The 16,239-nt window shown below is 38.1% G+C and overlaps 2 protein-coding genes across 3 annotated transcripts; one reads left to right on the top strand and one right to left on the bottom strand.

Moving 5' to 3' along the window:
• Nucleotides 1-375: 375 nt before the first annotated feature.
• Nucleotides 376-5,944, top strand: inpp5e (inositol polyphosphate-5-phosphatase E). The gene is made up of 11 exons (XM_058374978.1): nt 376-606; nt 2,061-2,905; nt 3,575-3,698; nt 3,782-3,879; nt 3,948-4,072; nt 4,207-4,326; nt 4,431-4,538; nt 4,616-4,777; nt 4,956-5,071; nt 5,185-5,321; nt 5,713-5,944. Exons 2-11 carry the CDS (start codon nt 2,121-2,123, stop codon nt 5,843-5,845), a joined length of 1,908 nt encoding a protein of 635 aa, XP_058230961.1. The 5' UTR covers nt 376-606; nt 2,061-2,120; the 3' UTR covers nt 5,846-5,944.
• Nucleotides 5,945-6,854: 910 nt separating this feature from the next.
• Nucleotides 6,855-15,197, bottom strand: pmpca (peptidase, mitochondrial processing subunit alpha). 2 transcript variants are annotated; one of them, XM_058374979.1, is made up of 13 exons: nt 15,083-15,197; nt 13,103-13,305; nt 11,664-11,743; nt 11,472-11,554; nt 11,253-11,347; nt 11,070-11,170; nt 10,641-10,904; nt 9,500-9,592; nt 9,306-9,424; nt 8,584-8,674; nt 8,439-8,501; nt 8,209-8,353; nt 6,855-7,876 (listed from the first exon to the last, which is right to left on the bottom strand). In XM_058374979.1, the coding sequence occupies exons 1-13, from the start codon at nt 15,127-15,129 to the stop codon at nt 7,707-7,709; spliced, it is 1,554 nt and encodes a 517-aa protein (XP_058230962.1). In that variant the 5' UTR covers nt 15,130-15,197; the 3' UTR covers nt 6,855-7,706. The 2 variants fall into 2 exon arrangements, with proteins under 2 accessions (XP_058230962.1, XP_058230963.1); XM_058374980.1 differs by lacking the exons at nt 11,253-11,347; nt 13,103-13,305; nt 15,083-15,197 and having other exon boundaries at nt 11,664-11,719.
• Nucleotides 15,198-16,239: the final 1,042 nt, after the last annotated feature.

Here is a 16,239-nt window from a genome sequence, read left to right as displayed (position 1 = left end):
TCATGAAGATGGCTTCATGAATCAACACCAAACATGTTTCATCAAAATATAAAATGTAAAAGTAATCTATTCCAGAAATCTATTTTCTGTATATACATTTTCATATCCCCTAAACATTTTACTTATTATTAAAGTTGCAAAACCGATGTTTTTGTACCAAAGTCACCATATAATTTGTGATCATTGTGCTTTCACAGAAAAATGCAGTGTTTAATCTGAACACAGGCGGCGCTGTGGTATTAAATACTGTACTGTCTCTCCAGAGGAGACCCAAGGATGGCGTTTGTCAGGGTTGCCATATTCTTGGTTAACGCCGCGAAAATGATTTTTATGCGCATTTCGGCAACTTGATTTTGTCTAAATATTAATATATATATTGCAGTAATGTTTTACGAACACATTGACTCCATTGCGGTTCTTTACTGTATTCAGATTCATATTGATTTGGACCCATCAGCCAATTGATTTTTGCGCCCAGATCTGGCAACCCTGATCTCTGCTTGCAAGCTGTATAATGGCGGCCTCAGTGAGTTGTTGGTTGTCGGGTGTTGCTAAGGAAGTTAAAAAAAAAAAAAAGTTTGCCGTGATGCGAGGAGCTGCCTGGAGGTAAGGGGGTGCACTTTGTTATAGCTGGTTTTTATTTCCCAGTACATGCGTTTTAAACCTAGATTTTCAGCGCGGATTTATTTATTGCACACTGTGCGCGAGCTCCACTGCTGTGATTGAGAGTCCGGGTACAGAGCCAGCGCTGGCGTTAGCGTGTTATGCTAGTCACAGTGAATGTAACCGTTATTAAAGCAAATCATTTGTGTTCGGTTTGTGTTTTTATGTGCCTCAAATGTGTCAACAAGGCAGCTAACAGTTTGAACAAATAGTGTTAATAAAATGATGTGTTTGTGGTTATATTCCCTCAAGGCAATTTAGCAAATGCACCATTTTTACTCGCCCTTATAAGATCATTAAACCGCCCCAATTAACCTAAAATTTCCAAGAAATTAAACCTACATGCCCTGAAGTGTTATGAATATCAAGTATATCATAAAAGAAAATTATTTTTGAGATGTATTTTGGAGTTTATCACTTCTATGATATGATTCAGTTTTTTTGATGACTCAGCCTGTACTAGTTTTGTGTTCATCCAATGAATTGCTCTCTAAAATGTATAGACCCTCCCTAGGGGCGGGTCTTGCTCTACAGTTATATCTCCTTAGAAGCAAACATGGCTAGCTGTTCCTTTTTCTAACCATCCCTTAATGGAGACAAAAATGTTGGAATCGATTCATTCTGAAGAGGGTGGAATTTGTGCACGTAAGCAGATATGTGATATTTTAGTGTCTGAATGACTGATCAAGAAAATTATTCTGTCTTTGTACATTGATGCTTTTCCATCAGTAAGAGATCTGATACGATGGATACCTCTCAGCGAAGACCCTGCGGCTCTCTGATGATCGACTGTGGCTCAAACATGCGTAGCACAACAAAAATACAAAAAACGCAGCATTTAAGTTATTTAGGATATTATCCTTATTGCAGTCAAGTGAGAAATCCAAAGGAGCTCTCGTTAAACTCTCACTGTTTTCTGTATCTAGCTAGTACACTAGGCTACAGTCAGGATTGTTTAGGGTTGGCAAGAGTGCGCAGTATCTCGAATGCTGTATCGCCTGTTGTTTAAATCAGCCAAACACTTGAACATGCCCTCACTCTGAGTTCTTATTTCATAAGAAAATATGTCAACATACAGATTTAATGAATGGCTCTCAAGCTGTTTCATACGGCCTTTTTTTTTCCCTTATAATCAACTGCCCTTACCTGATTAGTAATTTGATAAATTAGTAGTGTTGCTTATAAAACTGAAAATAGCTGAAGATAATTAGTTCTATTACAAGCTAATAAATGTTTTTCTATCTAGCAACAGGATTAATTATCCCAATTATTTCGTTTGCAATGGCTTCAAAAACCTGAATTTCAACACGTTCTTTATTGCTGAACATTAGAATAAGCTCTTTAAATAAACAGAAGGTTTAATGCCATTCAGTAATTTGTACTTACTGTATTTTCAGAATGTGAACCCTTAAGAACAATGGCACTTGTGTCTGTCTGAGAACAACTGGGCGAGTAGGATGAATGAGAATGAAGAGCTCATCGTCCCATTCCAACCTGTTGGATTTCAGTCAGAAGACATAGATGTGACAAATGGCAGAACCAGTCAAGAACAACTTAGTGGTCAGAAGTTGTCTATTGAGGTGCTCCAGACCTCTCAAGATGAGCAAAGGCAGCAAGACAAACTTGGTCCCTACATGCCTCATCCACCCATGCTTCCCAAGCCCATTAGCATTTCAAAAGGAAGTAGGAATATGTCATTTGAGGAAAATAAAAAGGGAAGGCGACTGAGGAGCAGTCAGGAGAGCCTCACTGACCCAGCTGAAATGACCTCCTCGACCGACTCCCTTAGGGAAGTCTCCACTTTTCCTGCACCAAATAGCCATATGGTTTTAAAGAATGGCCAGAATTCTGGAGGAAGTCATTTTGATCAAGTGGCCTGGCATTCCCCACCATTCCGGGATCGATGTAGCAGCTTCCCTGAGGAGGACAGATGTTCTCCTAGCCAAGGCCATCCATCAGGGCAGCATCCAAAACCTTCCAAAATTATTCTTTCCCCACTGCAGCCCACAGGAGCCTTTCCTCCTCTAGAGTACAGTATCGCCTCCATGTCCTTAAGGACCTCTAATCAGATTGACAGGGATTGCTTGGATTATAGGAATGGGAGCCTGCAAGAGAAGCTGCAAAAGAACCTCTGTGACAGCCAGCTTTGGGACACCATGGTGTCGGACAGCACCTCGGTCAATTCCATGAAGTCCACCTTCAGCGTGCTCAACCCTATCCGGCCAAAGGATGTGAGGAACAGGTAGAATCTTTTTATTTGTTTGTGTTGTAAATGTAGGCCAAACCTATACTTAGACCGCTGTCACTTCCAGACAGCTGACTGCTTCGACTGCCTTGGTGTCATTTGAATGAATTATGTTTATACTCACATTGCCTACTTTTACTGTAAGACTATGTAGTGTATCTGATTTTTGTTGCATGTTCTCATTCTGTTTATTATTGTAGTTTGTGTAGTAGTGGTGTGTTGGTGTTTTAGTCCAGCCCTATTTTTAATATGCACTTAATCATGTAGTTTCTAACTTAATTTGGTGTCTCGAACTATTTAGTGGGATTATTAAGCATGTTTCAGGTAAGAACCAGAGCTTATCAGTCTAAAACTGTGCTATAAATGCTTGCTATTTGCGATAAATTGCTTTTATTTTTTTAAATGAATTTAGTTCCATAATAGGAGAGAGATGTAAGGGAAAGAGAACTGAAAAGTGAACTGGGGTGAAGGTAAAGGGGATTAGGGCTGGATCAGTGAAACACTTGCTCAGCACACGTTCATGTAGAATACAATTTTGCAGGGCACTGGTTATTGCAGGGTTCTGACTTTCTTGTTTTGAGAGTTTGACTCAATTCTAATATGTTAAACTAGAAGTGAAATATCTTTCTTAAACATGTATTGAAAAAATACACTTGCTGCTTAAAGGAGCTTTTTGGAGGGCAGCGTGCTGGGCAACGGTGCCTTACTTGGGGCTGAAGAGCTGGACCGGTACTTTCCCAGCAGGCAAATTGGGATTTACATTGCCACTTGGAACATGCAGGGAGAGAAGGTGAGTTAGAACTGTGAGACAAAAGATTCTATATCATTGACATGCAAGATATATTCTATATTAATGGTGAATTTTGCATGCAGGGGCTTCCAAACAACCTAGATGACCTGTTGCTCCCAACAGACACTGATTTCGCACAAGACTTCTATATCATCGGAGTCCAAGAAGGATGCCCTGATAGGTAGGAAGTTTGCTCTGTCTGTCTTTCTTAATGTCAGACACTTCACTAAACATTTTGTGTATTTATAGGAAGGAGTGGGAGATCCGTCTGCAGGAAACTCTAGGCCCGTATTACGTGATGCTGTACGCAGCTGCACACGGAGTGCTCTATCTTACCATCTTCATACGCAGGGACCTCATATGGTTCTGTTCTGGTGGGTTTTTCATCTTGTAGAATTTGCCATTTCCTACATGATTAGTTTACATAGCATAAAATAGCGTTGTGTTTGGTAGATATACTACTCCAGACTGATCTGATCAAACTCATTGTGTTGACTTCTTCTCGTAGAGGTGGAGCATGCTACCGTCACCACCCGGATCATCTCGCAGATTAAGACCAAAGGGGCAGTGGGCATTGCCTTCACTTTCTTTGGGACATCTTTCCTTTTCATCACATCTCATTTTACATGTATGTTAGAAGTTTAATTCTCTTTATAGAAAAGTACATTCACATTATGTTTAGGCGCATGCTAAGATACTAATTTGCTAATTTATTGCCACCATTTATTTTAGCGGGAGATTCTAAAGTCTATGAAAGGATACTGGACTACAATAAGATAGTAGAAGCTTTAGCTCTTCCCAGGTGCCTTCCTGACACCAACCCTTACCGATCTGTTGCCTGTAAGTTTCCTTTTGATTAACCATAAACACATGCATCACACATTCCTCATAATGAAGAACAATTACTTTGTTCTCAGCGGACGTAACCACCAGATTCGATGAAGTCTTCTGGTTTGGGGATTTTAACTTCCGCCTGAATCAAGACAGGGAAAGAGTGGAGGCTACTTTGAACCAACTCACTGGGAAAAACATGGACGCCCTCCTCCAGCATGATCAGCTGTGCAAAGAAATGAAAGACGGTCAGTCTGAGCTAGTCTTATATGAATGGCTAATTTTTCTGCAAATCCTGTTTTAGGTCTTAATAAGCTTCCTTTATGGGATACATTTTTGGACCATATGCATTGTAGTATTACAATATTTTTATAAGACTGAATCTTGGCTCAAAAAGAATATGTAACCATTAATTCCTGCTCACAGGTTCCATCTTTAAAGGATTTCAGGAAGCGCCAATCCACTTCACTCCCACGTACAAGTTTGACATCGGCTGTGATGTTTATGACACAACACCCAAGCAGAGAACGCCATCATATACAGTGAGAAAACTTCATCTTCAGCTCCTTTGAAATTGTGCAGATACAGTTTATAATGTTTCACTGTTGCCAAACCCTAAACTACGAAAAGTAACTAAACTATGAAAATGTTGCAGGATCGAATCCTTTTTAGGAGCAGACAAGTAGATGACATCAAAGTGGTTAAATATACGTCCTGCCCATCTGTCAAGACCTCAGATCACCGTCCTGTCATTGGCATGTTTCAGGTCAAACTCCGGCCTGGTAGAGACAAGTAAGGAAACATTTTAAGCAATGGATTATGAGCTGACGAAGAGGCAGGTTGTAATGCTTATAGATTTACAATAAACAGTATAGTAAAAAACTTAACACAATCTTACAATGGAGTCTCCATTTTATTCATTTCAGACTCCTGTTTATATTTTAGCTTTAAAACAAGCTTCTCAGCTTAGACACTTTCTTAGCAGTGAAAATATATTTTCAGTCTTGGGAGGAGATTGGGCAGTGTTTTTAATGCAGTTGTGAACATTTTAAAAATGACATCGCTTCTTTAAAATGTAGAGCTTTTTAAGATTATGTGAAAATGTTTGTGAAATAAATTTTTCACCATTGTTACTAAGATATTATTTCCAGTTTGTGCTAATTCTCGATTACCTGCCCTCTAGCATTCCACTGGGAGCGGGCTTGTTTGACCGAACTGTCTACCTAGAAGGCATCAGGAGAAGGATTACACGAGAACTGAAGAGGAGGGAGGCCATGAAGAACCAGAGCAACAGCACTGTCTGTTCCATCTCCTGATTCAGGGTCAGCAGGCTTCAGACGGTATCTTCCACATTCTGACCTACTAACTCAGGAAGCTGGACTTTCAGGACCAAAGGGAAGCTCAGAACTATGGGAGATATAGCGTTTGATTCCTCATCCAGGAACATTCACAGGAGCTTGAATAGAGGCTGTGCCTTATTGTTCAAGGTCTCTGGTTAGAGCTGGAAATGTCCATGAGAACTGTAGAAAGTGGTGAGCATATATGGGAATGAAGGGAATGAAAAAGATGACCTCTATATATCTTGTGCACTACATTTTCCCTAACATCTATGTGTTTTTATATTAGTGTGTCAGCTTATATTTAAAGATCATATGAAAGATTTGTCATACAACTCGCACTCAAGACTAATGCAGTGTTCAGCAGCCTTACGCAGATAAATCAGCAGCTTAACTATTGAACATTGTTCATTTGTTACCAATACTAAAAAGGTTTTTCTTAAAAATAAAATATATTTATTTCTTAGATCTAGTTTAAATTCAGCCAAAATTACATTATCTGTGGTATCTGTAACAATGGAAATGTGACGACGTTTTAGCTAGAAATGGCAGTGATGCGGATGGGAAAATCTAACTCGGACTCCTCTAGGACTTCCGTCCATTGCCTTAACTTCTAATACAAAATCATTTCAGCCTCTTGATGTCAAATGGCCATGCATTTCAGGAGTAAAAAACAATTTTTTAATCGAGTAACTGTATCCCTCATGCACGGGCCACAAATAAAAACGTAACCCTAATCATGCTTTTGCTGTTGATGGAAAGTGCCTGAGATCTTGCGATTCCTTCTGTGGCTTTTCTACATCATTCTGTTTCAACCTAAATAACAGCATGTTTGTAATGTTTACAGTGTTAAGTAACATGAAGCTATGACTGAAACTATTGACTTGCCTTTTTTCCTTTCTTGGTTTATATTTATGGAAATATAGCTTGACCCTTATTTAAAACAGATTAAATAAATATAAAAAAGAGAAACAAATAAATAGCCAAATAATAAACATAAACCTCTTTTATGAACAAAAACAGACACAGAAAAGCAAATAGCATTTCACATTTCAAAGTCAGAGCATTATTAGAATTTGTAAAATGTGTGAAAAGAAGGATGTATACATGAGACACGAGCCATTCACATGAACAAATTATGACCATGACACGTAGTGTGTGTGTGTGCAGTCATCCGTTTGTATGGCAAAGAATATACATCACACAAGAAATGATAAGAGATGGGCTCAATCAGAGAAAGATATTACTGCTCAGAAAGCCTTTTAAACCACAGGTTCCAGTCTCTCCTAAGGCTTTCTGATACTCACAGAAGAACCAAGTGGTTTTGAGTACACTAATGTATATTTTTATTACAAATTTAGTAACATAATGGCAAGACCTGAATATTAGATTGATGAAAATGTACATTACAGCATTATACAACAGTTACAAAATCAGCATTTCAGAATATCATTTAAAAATAATAATAACTTGTATTGGGCTCCAATTAATAACTTTTATTAAATTGGAAATGATTACCTCCACTGATTTTTTTTTTAGCTTATCAGCGGACTTAACGTTGAACTGGCATTTCATTGTAACAAGGCAGTCTGCTGGACACGTTACTGCAAAACCGTCCGCTTTTTATTTACTCTGAGCATGATATTGAACACAAACCCACACAATATGAGCACTAACAAGTCCTTTGAAGATAAAATTTCCTTTTACATTAAGTGCCTTGACTACCCGCTGACCCTGAACATTTCTCCATAACCGCTCAATAAAAGAGCTCCAGAAAAAGTTTCACTGTAGGTCAGTCACCGGTATACACCACTGTATAATGGCTACATGTGATGATGTTCTATCGGAACAGGCGATACGTACGAGGCAGACGGCCATCTTTGCTGGACAAAGCAGCCTGGATGTGCTCGTACGAGGGCAGGTCGGTCAGATCTCCTAAAGCAGCCACAGCTGGTTTGCTGCGCAGCATCCTCGTGCTGACTCTCTTGATGTCACTGGCGGTAACTTTACCTTAAATTGGAGACAAGATGATTTTATAATCGATATTATAAATGATCTTGATCTGGGTGTCCAGTTGTGAGTGCATGTCTAACTGCTTAAACAGGTGGAATCAGGTGTGGCTCCTGCTTAATTGGAATGAAACCCTGCACCCACACCATCTCTTTTTCCAATTAGACTGGACACCTCTGATCTAGATTCAGTCTGTGTATGCAACAAGGGAAACAAACAGAGCAGAGCAAAAGAAACCTCTTTTCCTCCATATTTATGTTTAATTAGATTCACTGTGGAAAATCTGGTTGCAAATCACCTGGAAAATGGACGGAAATGCAATTTGGACTTACTGACAAGATCGCACAGCTCATGAGGCAGCTTCCTGTGGCCTGTGGCCAGAACTTGCCGACCGACATCCTCAAAGATGACTGGCCTAGACTCCAAATTCATCATCAGCATAGATTTCAGCTGAGTCTTTGCTCTTTCCAGCTCCATCTACAAGGAAGGCAATTATTTTAGTTTTAAAAAAAAAATACGCTCAGGTCTCAACTTGAAGTCATCTATAAATATATAACTCTACCTCTCCTGCTGTAGAAGCCATCTGTATGAATTCCCTAGTGATTATCTCCACCATTTCCCGCACCTGAAAGAAAAAAATAATATATTTCATTAAGTATTAACATTTTTGACTTTTATCTTTCCCCTCCTCTGTTTTGCATTTGTACCTGTCTTGGGTCTGCACTAGCATGAATGCAGAGCAAGCCACTGTCTTCATAGCTGTGGTGGTAGGAGGTAGCGTTGTACATCCAATGATGTCTGAAAAACAAATATAATCCATAAACCAGACGATTAATAAGGTCATTTTTTCATGTGTATTGTTAAGGAATAAGTCTAACACAAATTACAAAAAAGAAGAGCAGACTAATAGAATGTGCCATCACTAGCAACTAGAGCTACATGATATTGGTAAAGCATTACTCTACTATTACTCTACTACACAATGTGAACCGAACAGACTATTGCGTACAACCGTGCAATAAATGTATAAGTAGGTCCAATAAGTGCGGTGATGCATTGCAGAAATTCAATTTTTTGACCCCATTCATTCTCTAGAAACTCTGTTATGGCTTTTGAACATGTTTACACAAAATCTGTGCTGCTATGACCATAGGAAAAGCAAAAGAGCTTTAATTACTAAAGATATTCATGGTTGTTGATCTAAACTAATAAATACATAACACACAGTCAGTTCAAATGCACAAGCAGGACCTAATAAAATGTTTTTTTAGGTAATATTGTATTAAAATAAAACCGTACAACTCACTGCAGTTTCAACTAAGGTGGCAATAATTCTAGATGTACAACAAGCCACCCTATGAGCAATATTACTTTTTCTGTGGTGAAGTATTCTCTTATGTATCCCAGATAATGAGAAACAGTGCTGTACCTGTTGAGAACGTTCAGGTAGAGGCGGGTAAACATGCCTTTTCCTGGGCCGCCTGCTGAGAAGGAGCCTCCTCCTCCCATCATCATGTTGAGGACAGCGAAGGGGATGAAGTCTTCCTCCTGTCAGTGGTTCATAATCTGTCAGAGGTATAGTGGAATAAACAGACATCTCTGCTGAAGGTGCTGCAAACTCACCAAGAAGGAGCAGCTCTCTAAGCCAATCATAATGTGAGTGAGTTCTGGGATGGGTGTGGGTCCAAGGCTCACATCAGACATGTCCTTCTCCATCTGTACATACAGGTGGGAATGTGCATACATCAATACATCGGATTATGCTGTAATTATGTTAGAATAGAATATAATCCTATTACTGTAGTTCAGCTGACTGTTAGAATAAAATAGAACTGAATAGAATAGATTAGAAAGGAGTCATATTATGCTGTAGTTATGTTGCTTTGCTTAGATTAGATTAGAACAGAAGACAATCATTAAGACTTGGGTATGTTGCTTACGTTAGAATACAATACAATAGAATTGAATAGAATCCTATTATGCTTCAGGTATGTCACTTATGTTAGAGGAGAACAGAATAGATTAAAATAGAATTATATTGTGTTGTAGTTAGGCTGCTTATGTTAGAATAGAGTAGTATCATATGCTGCAAATCCACTATATTGCCAAAGGTTTTAGGACACCCCTCCAGATCATTGAATTCAGGTGTTGTTTTTCAGGGGTGGTGCTCGGCCCCTTAGTTCCAGTGAAAGGAACTCTTAATGCTTCAGCATACCAAGACATTTTGGACAATTTCATGCTCCCAACTTTGTGGGAACAGTTTGGGGATGACCCCTTCCTGGTCCAACATGACTGTACACCAGTGCACAAAGCAAGGTCCATAAAGACATGGATGAGAGAGTTTGGTGTGGAGGAACTTCACAGAGTCCTGACCTCAACCTGATGAATTAGAACAGAGACTGCAATCCAGACCTTCTGGGCCAGCATCAGTGCCTGACCTCACAAATGCGCTTCTAGAATGGCCAAAAATTCCCATAAACACACTCCTATACCTTGTGGAAAGTCTTCCCAGAAGATTTGAAACTGTTATAGCTGCAAAGGGCGGGCCAACTCCATATTACATTTATGTGCATGTAAAGGCAGACATCCTAAGACTTTTGGCAATATAGTGTATGTTCCTTATGTTAGCACAGAACAGAATATAATCCTATAAATTATTTATTTATTCTTTCATTCATTCAATTTTCTTTAGCTTTTTCCGTTGGGATTCTTGGTGTCTTGTGTTTCTATGTCAGTTGTTACCATTACCGACACCGACACTCACCTTAACAATGCCTCCTGTGTACTGTGCCACAGAGCAATCCACATTCGCTGGTGTGCTTGTGCCCCAAACTGGCTTCACATCCAGCAGATACTTCCTGGCACATTCTACCAGCTGCTCGTGCTCAACCCCCACCCCTGCCAACACCATGCGCTCTGGGCTGTAGTAGCTACGCATGTATTTATGCAGCAACTTCTTATCAATCTTGTCCACATTCTCCGCTGGGCAGAAACGGGGCAGGCCTACGGTGTTGCCACGAAATGCTGCCTGCAAACCAAGAGAATTAAACTACTGTCAATGGGGTGGGCATTTGGGTGGGTGTTTAGATATTTGGACAGAGAGGAAGCTCAGTTTTAGAAGTCGAGACTAAAGAGGATTAAATTAAACAAGTATTTAGCCTAAAAATGAATAAAATAAGCAGGTCTCACTCACAGCATGAATCATTTCTGTTAACAGAGGCTCAGGATCAGGTCTCATATTTAAATCTTCCAACTCGAACCTTACTGTCATCCGGGTCATCTCGAGCTCTTTGTCTGTGGAAAGCATACTGATTAGAAAATGCTCAAGGACACAACAGCTATAGACTCTTCTTAACAAGTGTGGACTTGATCTTGCCTAATAAACGCGGCTGCAGAACAGCGTCGGCCAACAGGTTGACCACAGTATCCAGACCCTTGACTTCAGCAGAGACCGCATACATCGTTGTATCCCTGAAAATGACAATAAAAGCTATTAAGAATAACTTAGCTTGGAGTCAATCACATCCAGAACAAGAAGCAGGCTAAAAAAGTAAGAATTAAATGGTAATAATAATAATAATAATAATAACAAAACCTGGATGTTTGGCAGTCACAGATTCCACCGTGTTTTTCCAACGACAGAAGAATTTCATCTTTACTGCCATATTGTGACGTAGACTAAACAAAACAAGTAGACCAAACATTAACAACACATACTGGTGACTGTTATCATCCTTTATTACTACATACTGTAAAAAAGCAGCACAGTAAACACTTAAAAACTTACAGAAAATGCAAGCTTTTCCAGAAAGTGGGAAATCCCACTAGGGTATCTGGCTTCATGCCGGGAACCTGAATTTACCAAAACTGAAAAACAAGACACAGCAGAATATAACCTTCCCTAACCAGAATATATAAATAACATGTAAGCTTGTTCTAATCTTGTCCTTTCATACGGCAACAACAGGCAGACATTCAGGCTGAATAATATTTTCTTTATCATAATAATATTGACTTTTACAATAATGACATCACAGATGCCTGCTCTGTTTAGATGAACCCAAACAACCACTATAATCTACATGGTCCCCCGGGGGCATTCAAACCAATCTCAGATTATAAATACCATTGGGTCCATATGTATTTGGACAGTGACACTTTTTGTGTAAATTTGCCATTCTACTGCGACAATGGATTTGAGAATAGAACAGAATAGAATCATATTATGCTACAAGTAATTTATTAACTAGACTGAACTAGAATAAAACAGACTAGAACAGAATCAGAAACTAAATACAGAAAGTATTTTGCTTATGACAGATTCTATTCAAGTCTAGTCTAACAGAATAGCATAGAATAGAATCCTATAATGCTCTATGCATGTTGCTTATGATAGATTAGACTAGAATCCTATGTTTCTCCTGTTAGAATAGAGCAGAATTAAAGAAATTACAGCCATTTTTATACAGTCCCTCCATTTTCACAGGCTCAAAAGTAATCGGACAACTGACTGATTAGCAGTTTAAGGGCCAATTTGGGCGAATTTCGTGTTAATTCAAACGAAGGAGATAAAAAGGTTAAGTGTTGAATATGCATTTGGAAGCTGTTCATAGGAACTCTCAATATGCGATCCAAGGAGATGTCATGCAAGTGATGGTGGCCATCATTTAAAAAACAAACAAACAAACAAACAAAAAAACAAAAACAAAAGGCAAAACTGAAAGACGACAGACCCAAAGCAGCTCATGTGAGAAAATTCAGCATTTGGCGATGTCCATAGCTCTAGACTTCAGACAGTCATTAACTGTAAAAGGATTTAACTCCTTTCTTAATTTCTGTTATGTTAATTCTGTTGGTTTGTCCATTTAATTTTGAACCGGTGAAAATAGACAGACTATATAAAATCAAATGACTAATTTCTAAACAGTTAATGCAGTATTTTTGTAAACCCCTGGAATCAAAGCTGAAAGTCTAATTGTTTCTTTGAAAATCTATTGTGGTGGAATACAGAGTTAAAATAATGAAAAGTGTCACTGTCCAAGTACTTATGAACCTGACTTGATGCTTTCTACGGGCGTTGGCATTGCCGTAATCTTAAAAGGTTTGTACCAATATGGCAAGATATATCAGAATCAAAATATGCATCAGTATAATCACACCATATTCAACATATGGAACAAACATAGAAAATTATCACACAATTGTAGAAATGAGTCACAGACTTACCTCCAACTGTGCAAAACTGGCCGAACTTATTCTGTGATGCGACTTTAAGGCCGTTCTCCAACGTGGTGATTTTGGTTTCATATTGCTCATGACCGTCAACTGAAGCGAACACAGGCTTGGGTATGCCAGGTAAAGGTGTAGAAAGAGAAATATTAGGATAGCCCCTTGCACTGCTGTACTGTCTACATGCAGCAATGCCAAAGCTACAACAGAAAAGAGAATGAGCAGTTAGCAAAACAAGATATTACAATTACGATGTTCAAAAGTCAATAAGGAAGTGGTAGACATGATTTTTTTTAAATTAGTAAAGACTATATGAAGACACCAGTTTTATATGAAGACAGGCAATCATAAACCGTTTACAGTAGTGATGCAGTGTAACCAGGGCACAGCTTATATGATTTTATTTGTTGATCACATCTGCTTTAATGATTGCACTAATAAAATGTGATTTTTGTCATCTCCTTCACAGACTTCCATTTGTAGGTCCAAAGATAACTGAAGTTCAGATGCTGCATTTTCTGAGTTGTTTCCTGGAAGGGCTTCTTCAACCCTTCTATAATCTTGTGTGTGTGGAGGTATAAATCAGACATATATTATTTGATAATGACTTGTAGTTTATATATCCAATAACCTTTTTGTTAAAACCTCTCTGGTTCTTAATTATATTTAATCATTTTAGTTGTTCTTGTTAGATTTTCTATTAGTCTTGTTGGATTATATTTACTGTAATGTTCATTTCATACATTTCTGTGTGTGTAAAGTTTCAGAAAACAGTGTGTTAATGTTGGTTATAAACACTGATTGTTCAGTGAGGCTGGACTCTGACATTTTCAACAAGCTTCAGGCTCATACAGAAGCAACATCAACAATAAAGACAAAAACCATAAATACTATAAACAGTAAAATGCTGGCTGAATATCTATATTAAAATAAATATATAATATTATTAGAGTAAACTATATGCAGACCATTACTAACCTACTACATCACTGTTTTCCCAGCTCTCCTCATGTAACTAATCATCTAAATAACACACCATCGCCAATGGAACTGCTTGTCCTGAAGCAGAAAAATCGCTAAAATGTGCAGGACTGGGGGTACTCAAGAAACAGGGTTGGGACCCTGTGACTCCAGACGAATCATTCTGACCTAACCATAATCACCTCAATATACACTGATCAGGCATAACATTATGAGCACTAACAGGAGAAGTGAATAAGACTGATTATCTCCTCATCATGTCACCTGTTAGTGGGTGGGATATATTAGGCAGCAAGTGAACATTTTGTCCTCAAAGTTGATGTGTTAGAAGCAGGAAAAATGGGCAAGTGTAAGGATTTGAGCGAGTTTGACAAGGGCCAAATTGTGATGGCTAGACCATTGGATAAGTGCATCTCCAAAACTGCAGCTCTTGTGGGGTGTTCCCGGTCTGCAGTGGTCAGTATCTATCAAAAGTGGTCCAAGGAAGGAACAGTGGTGAACCCGCGACAGGGTCATGGGCGGCCAAGGCTCATTGATGCACGTGGGGAGTGAAGGCTGGCCCGTGTGATCCGATCCAACAGACGTTGCTCAGATTGTTGAAGAAGTTAATGCTGGTTCTGATAGAAAGGTGTCAGAGTACACAGTGTATGACGGGTCAGGGCTGTTTTGGCAGCAAAAGGAGGACCAACACTATATTAGGCAGGTGGTCATAATGTTATGCCTGGTCGGTGTAAACTGCGTTAATTACTTGTGACTATTTTCCTTGTTGTGTTACTGTAATAACTGAAGGCATCACTAAGTATGTTCATCTGTCATACAACACTAAACATGAAAAACGTGCGCAGTGAAAGCTAAAGGTAAATAAGGCAGGTACATAAGCTGAAACGCACAAATGAACAAGACAGCGAGATCACAGTGAACTTATTCTCCTGACAGTTATGCGAATAACCTACAAACGTTATCTGTAAATAACAACAAATGACAAACAAACCCTACCTCTGTATACGGCCCCAACACCCGAATCGGGACATGTGAACCGCCATGTTGGAATTTCAGTGACCATGAATGTTCCCGGATGTGGTTCAAGAACACTTCCTGGAGTCGCTGTTGCTTAAAATAAAAATGATTTATTAACATAATCTCTTTTACAGACCATAGTGAGTCAGACTTTATTAATAGATTTGTTTTTAAGATAGATCGGCTGTGCAAATATGATATAAAATTTTAAATGATATAATGAATTAAAATGTGTCACAAGAAAGTGTACCGTAATTATTAAAACTTTTTTTTTTTATTGATTTTATCTTTTGAGTCTTAATTGGGAATTAAGCTACGTTAAAAGTTTTTGAAGTTTAAGAGCACTGGTGGAAAATGTTCAATATCAATTATTGAAATCATTTGTCATTTTAATTTAATTTAATTTAATTTAATATATTTAATTTAATTTATATTTTTACGGCGTGATAACCGCAGTTTTTTATTATTATTATTATTATTATTATTATTATTATTATTATTGCATATGAACATACAGTATATAACAACAAGAGAATTACAACGTTGTATATAAATGCCATCAGTACACAGGATTACAGGTCAAATCAAATTTAGCTAGAGGAATAAAGAAAACAAACAAACAAAATAAAAATATTTTAAATAAAGACGGTACAGTTTACTTGTCTATTTCAAATTTGCAGATAATATTAGAAGTCTTGAGAGCGTTTTTGTTTTGTTTTACATTTATATACTATATTGCAGTTTTGTTTAAATTCGTTGATAAAATGAAAGAAATTAGGCTTACCCCCCCACCTTTATTTTGTGTATATGAAGCTTCCCCATTACAACCAGTAAATGAATAATATTCGCTTTATCCTTGTCTATCCCATAATCATTAACATATATCATTATATCAATCATTAACAGATATCATTACCCAGTTTAACAGCTGTATTAAGTTTTCTTGTCATGAAATTCTCAACATCAATCTAATATATCTTTGCATAAATACAATGGGAAAAAAAATGAATGGGAAAAAAATGGTTTCTTTTTCATGACTACAGAATTCACAGGAGTAGTCAATATTCACTTTAAAAGTTCACTTTAAAAGCTTCCAGTACACGATTCACTGGATAAATCCTAGGCAATATTTGATA

This window comes from Hemibagrus wyckioides, linkage group LG22 (genome assembly GCF_019097595.1).
Source record: "Hemibagrus wyckioides isolate EC202008001 linkage group LG22, SWU_Hwy_1.0, whole genome shotgun sequence".
Classification (NCBI taxonomy): Eukaryota; Metazoa; Chordata; class Actinopteri; order Siluriformes; family Bagridae; genus Hemibagrus; species Hemibagrus wyckioides.
Note: the sequence above shows the minus strand (reverse complement) of the source record. Positions and strands in the feature narration are given on the sequence as shown.

Bases quoted from the DNA above. Each gene is read 5' to 3' on its own strand.
- inpp5e (XM_058374978.1), top strand. From the start codon at position 2,121: ATGAATGAGAATGAAGAGCTCATCGTCCCATTCCAACCTGTTGGATTT. The intron at 2,906-3,574 runs GTAGAATCTTTT...TGCTGCTTAAAG, and splicing joins CCAAAGGATGTGAGGAACAG to GAGCTTTTTGGAGGGCAGCG. The intron at 4,778-4,955 runs GTCAGTCTGAGC...TCCTGCTCACAG, and splicing joins GTGCAAAGAAATGAAAGACG to GTTCCATCTTTAAAGGATTT.
- pmpca (XM_058374979.1), bottom strand. From the start codon at position 15,129: ATGGCGGTTCACATGTCCCGATTCGGGTGTTGGGGCCGTATACAGAG. The intron at 10,905-11,069 runs GTGAGTGAGACC...CTTGGTTTGCAG, and splicing joins TAACAGAAATGATTCATGCT to GCAGCATTTCGTGGCAACAC. The intron at 7,877-8,208 runs GTAAGTCCAAAT...CTCCAATTTAAG, and splicing joins TGAGCTGTGCGATCTTGTCA to GTAAAGTTACCGCCAGTGAC.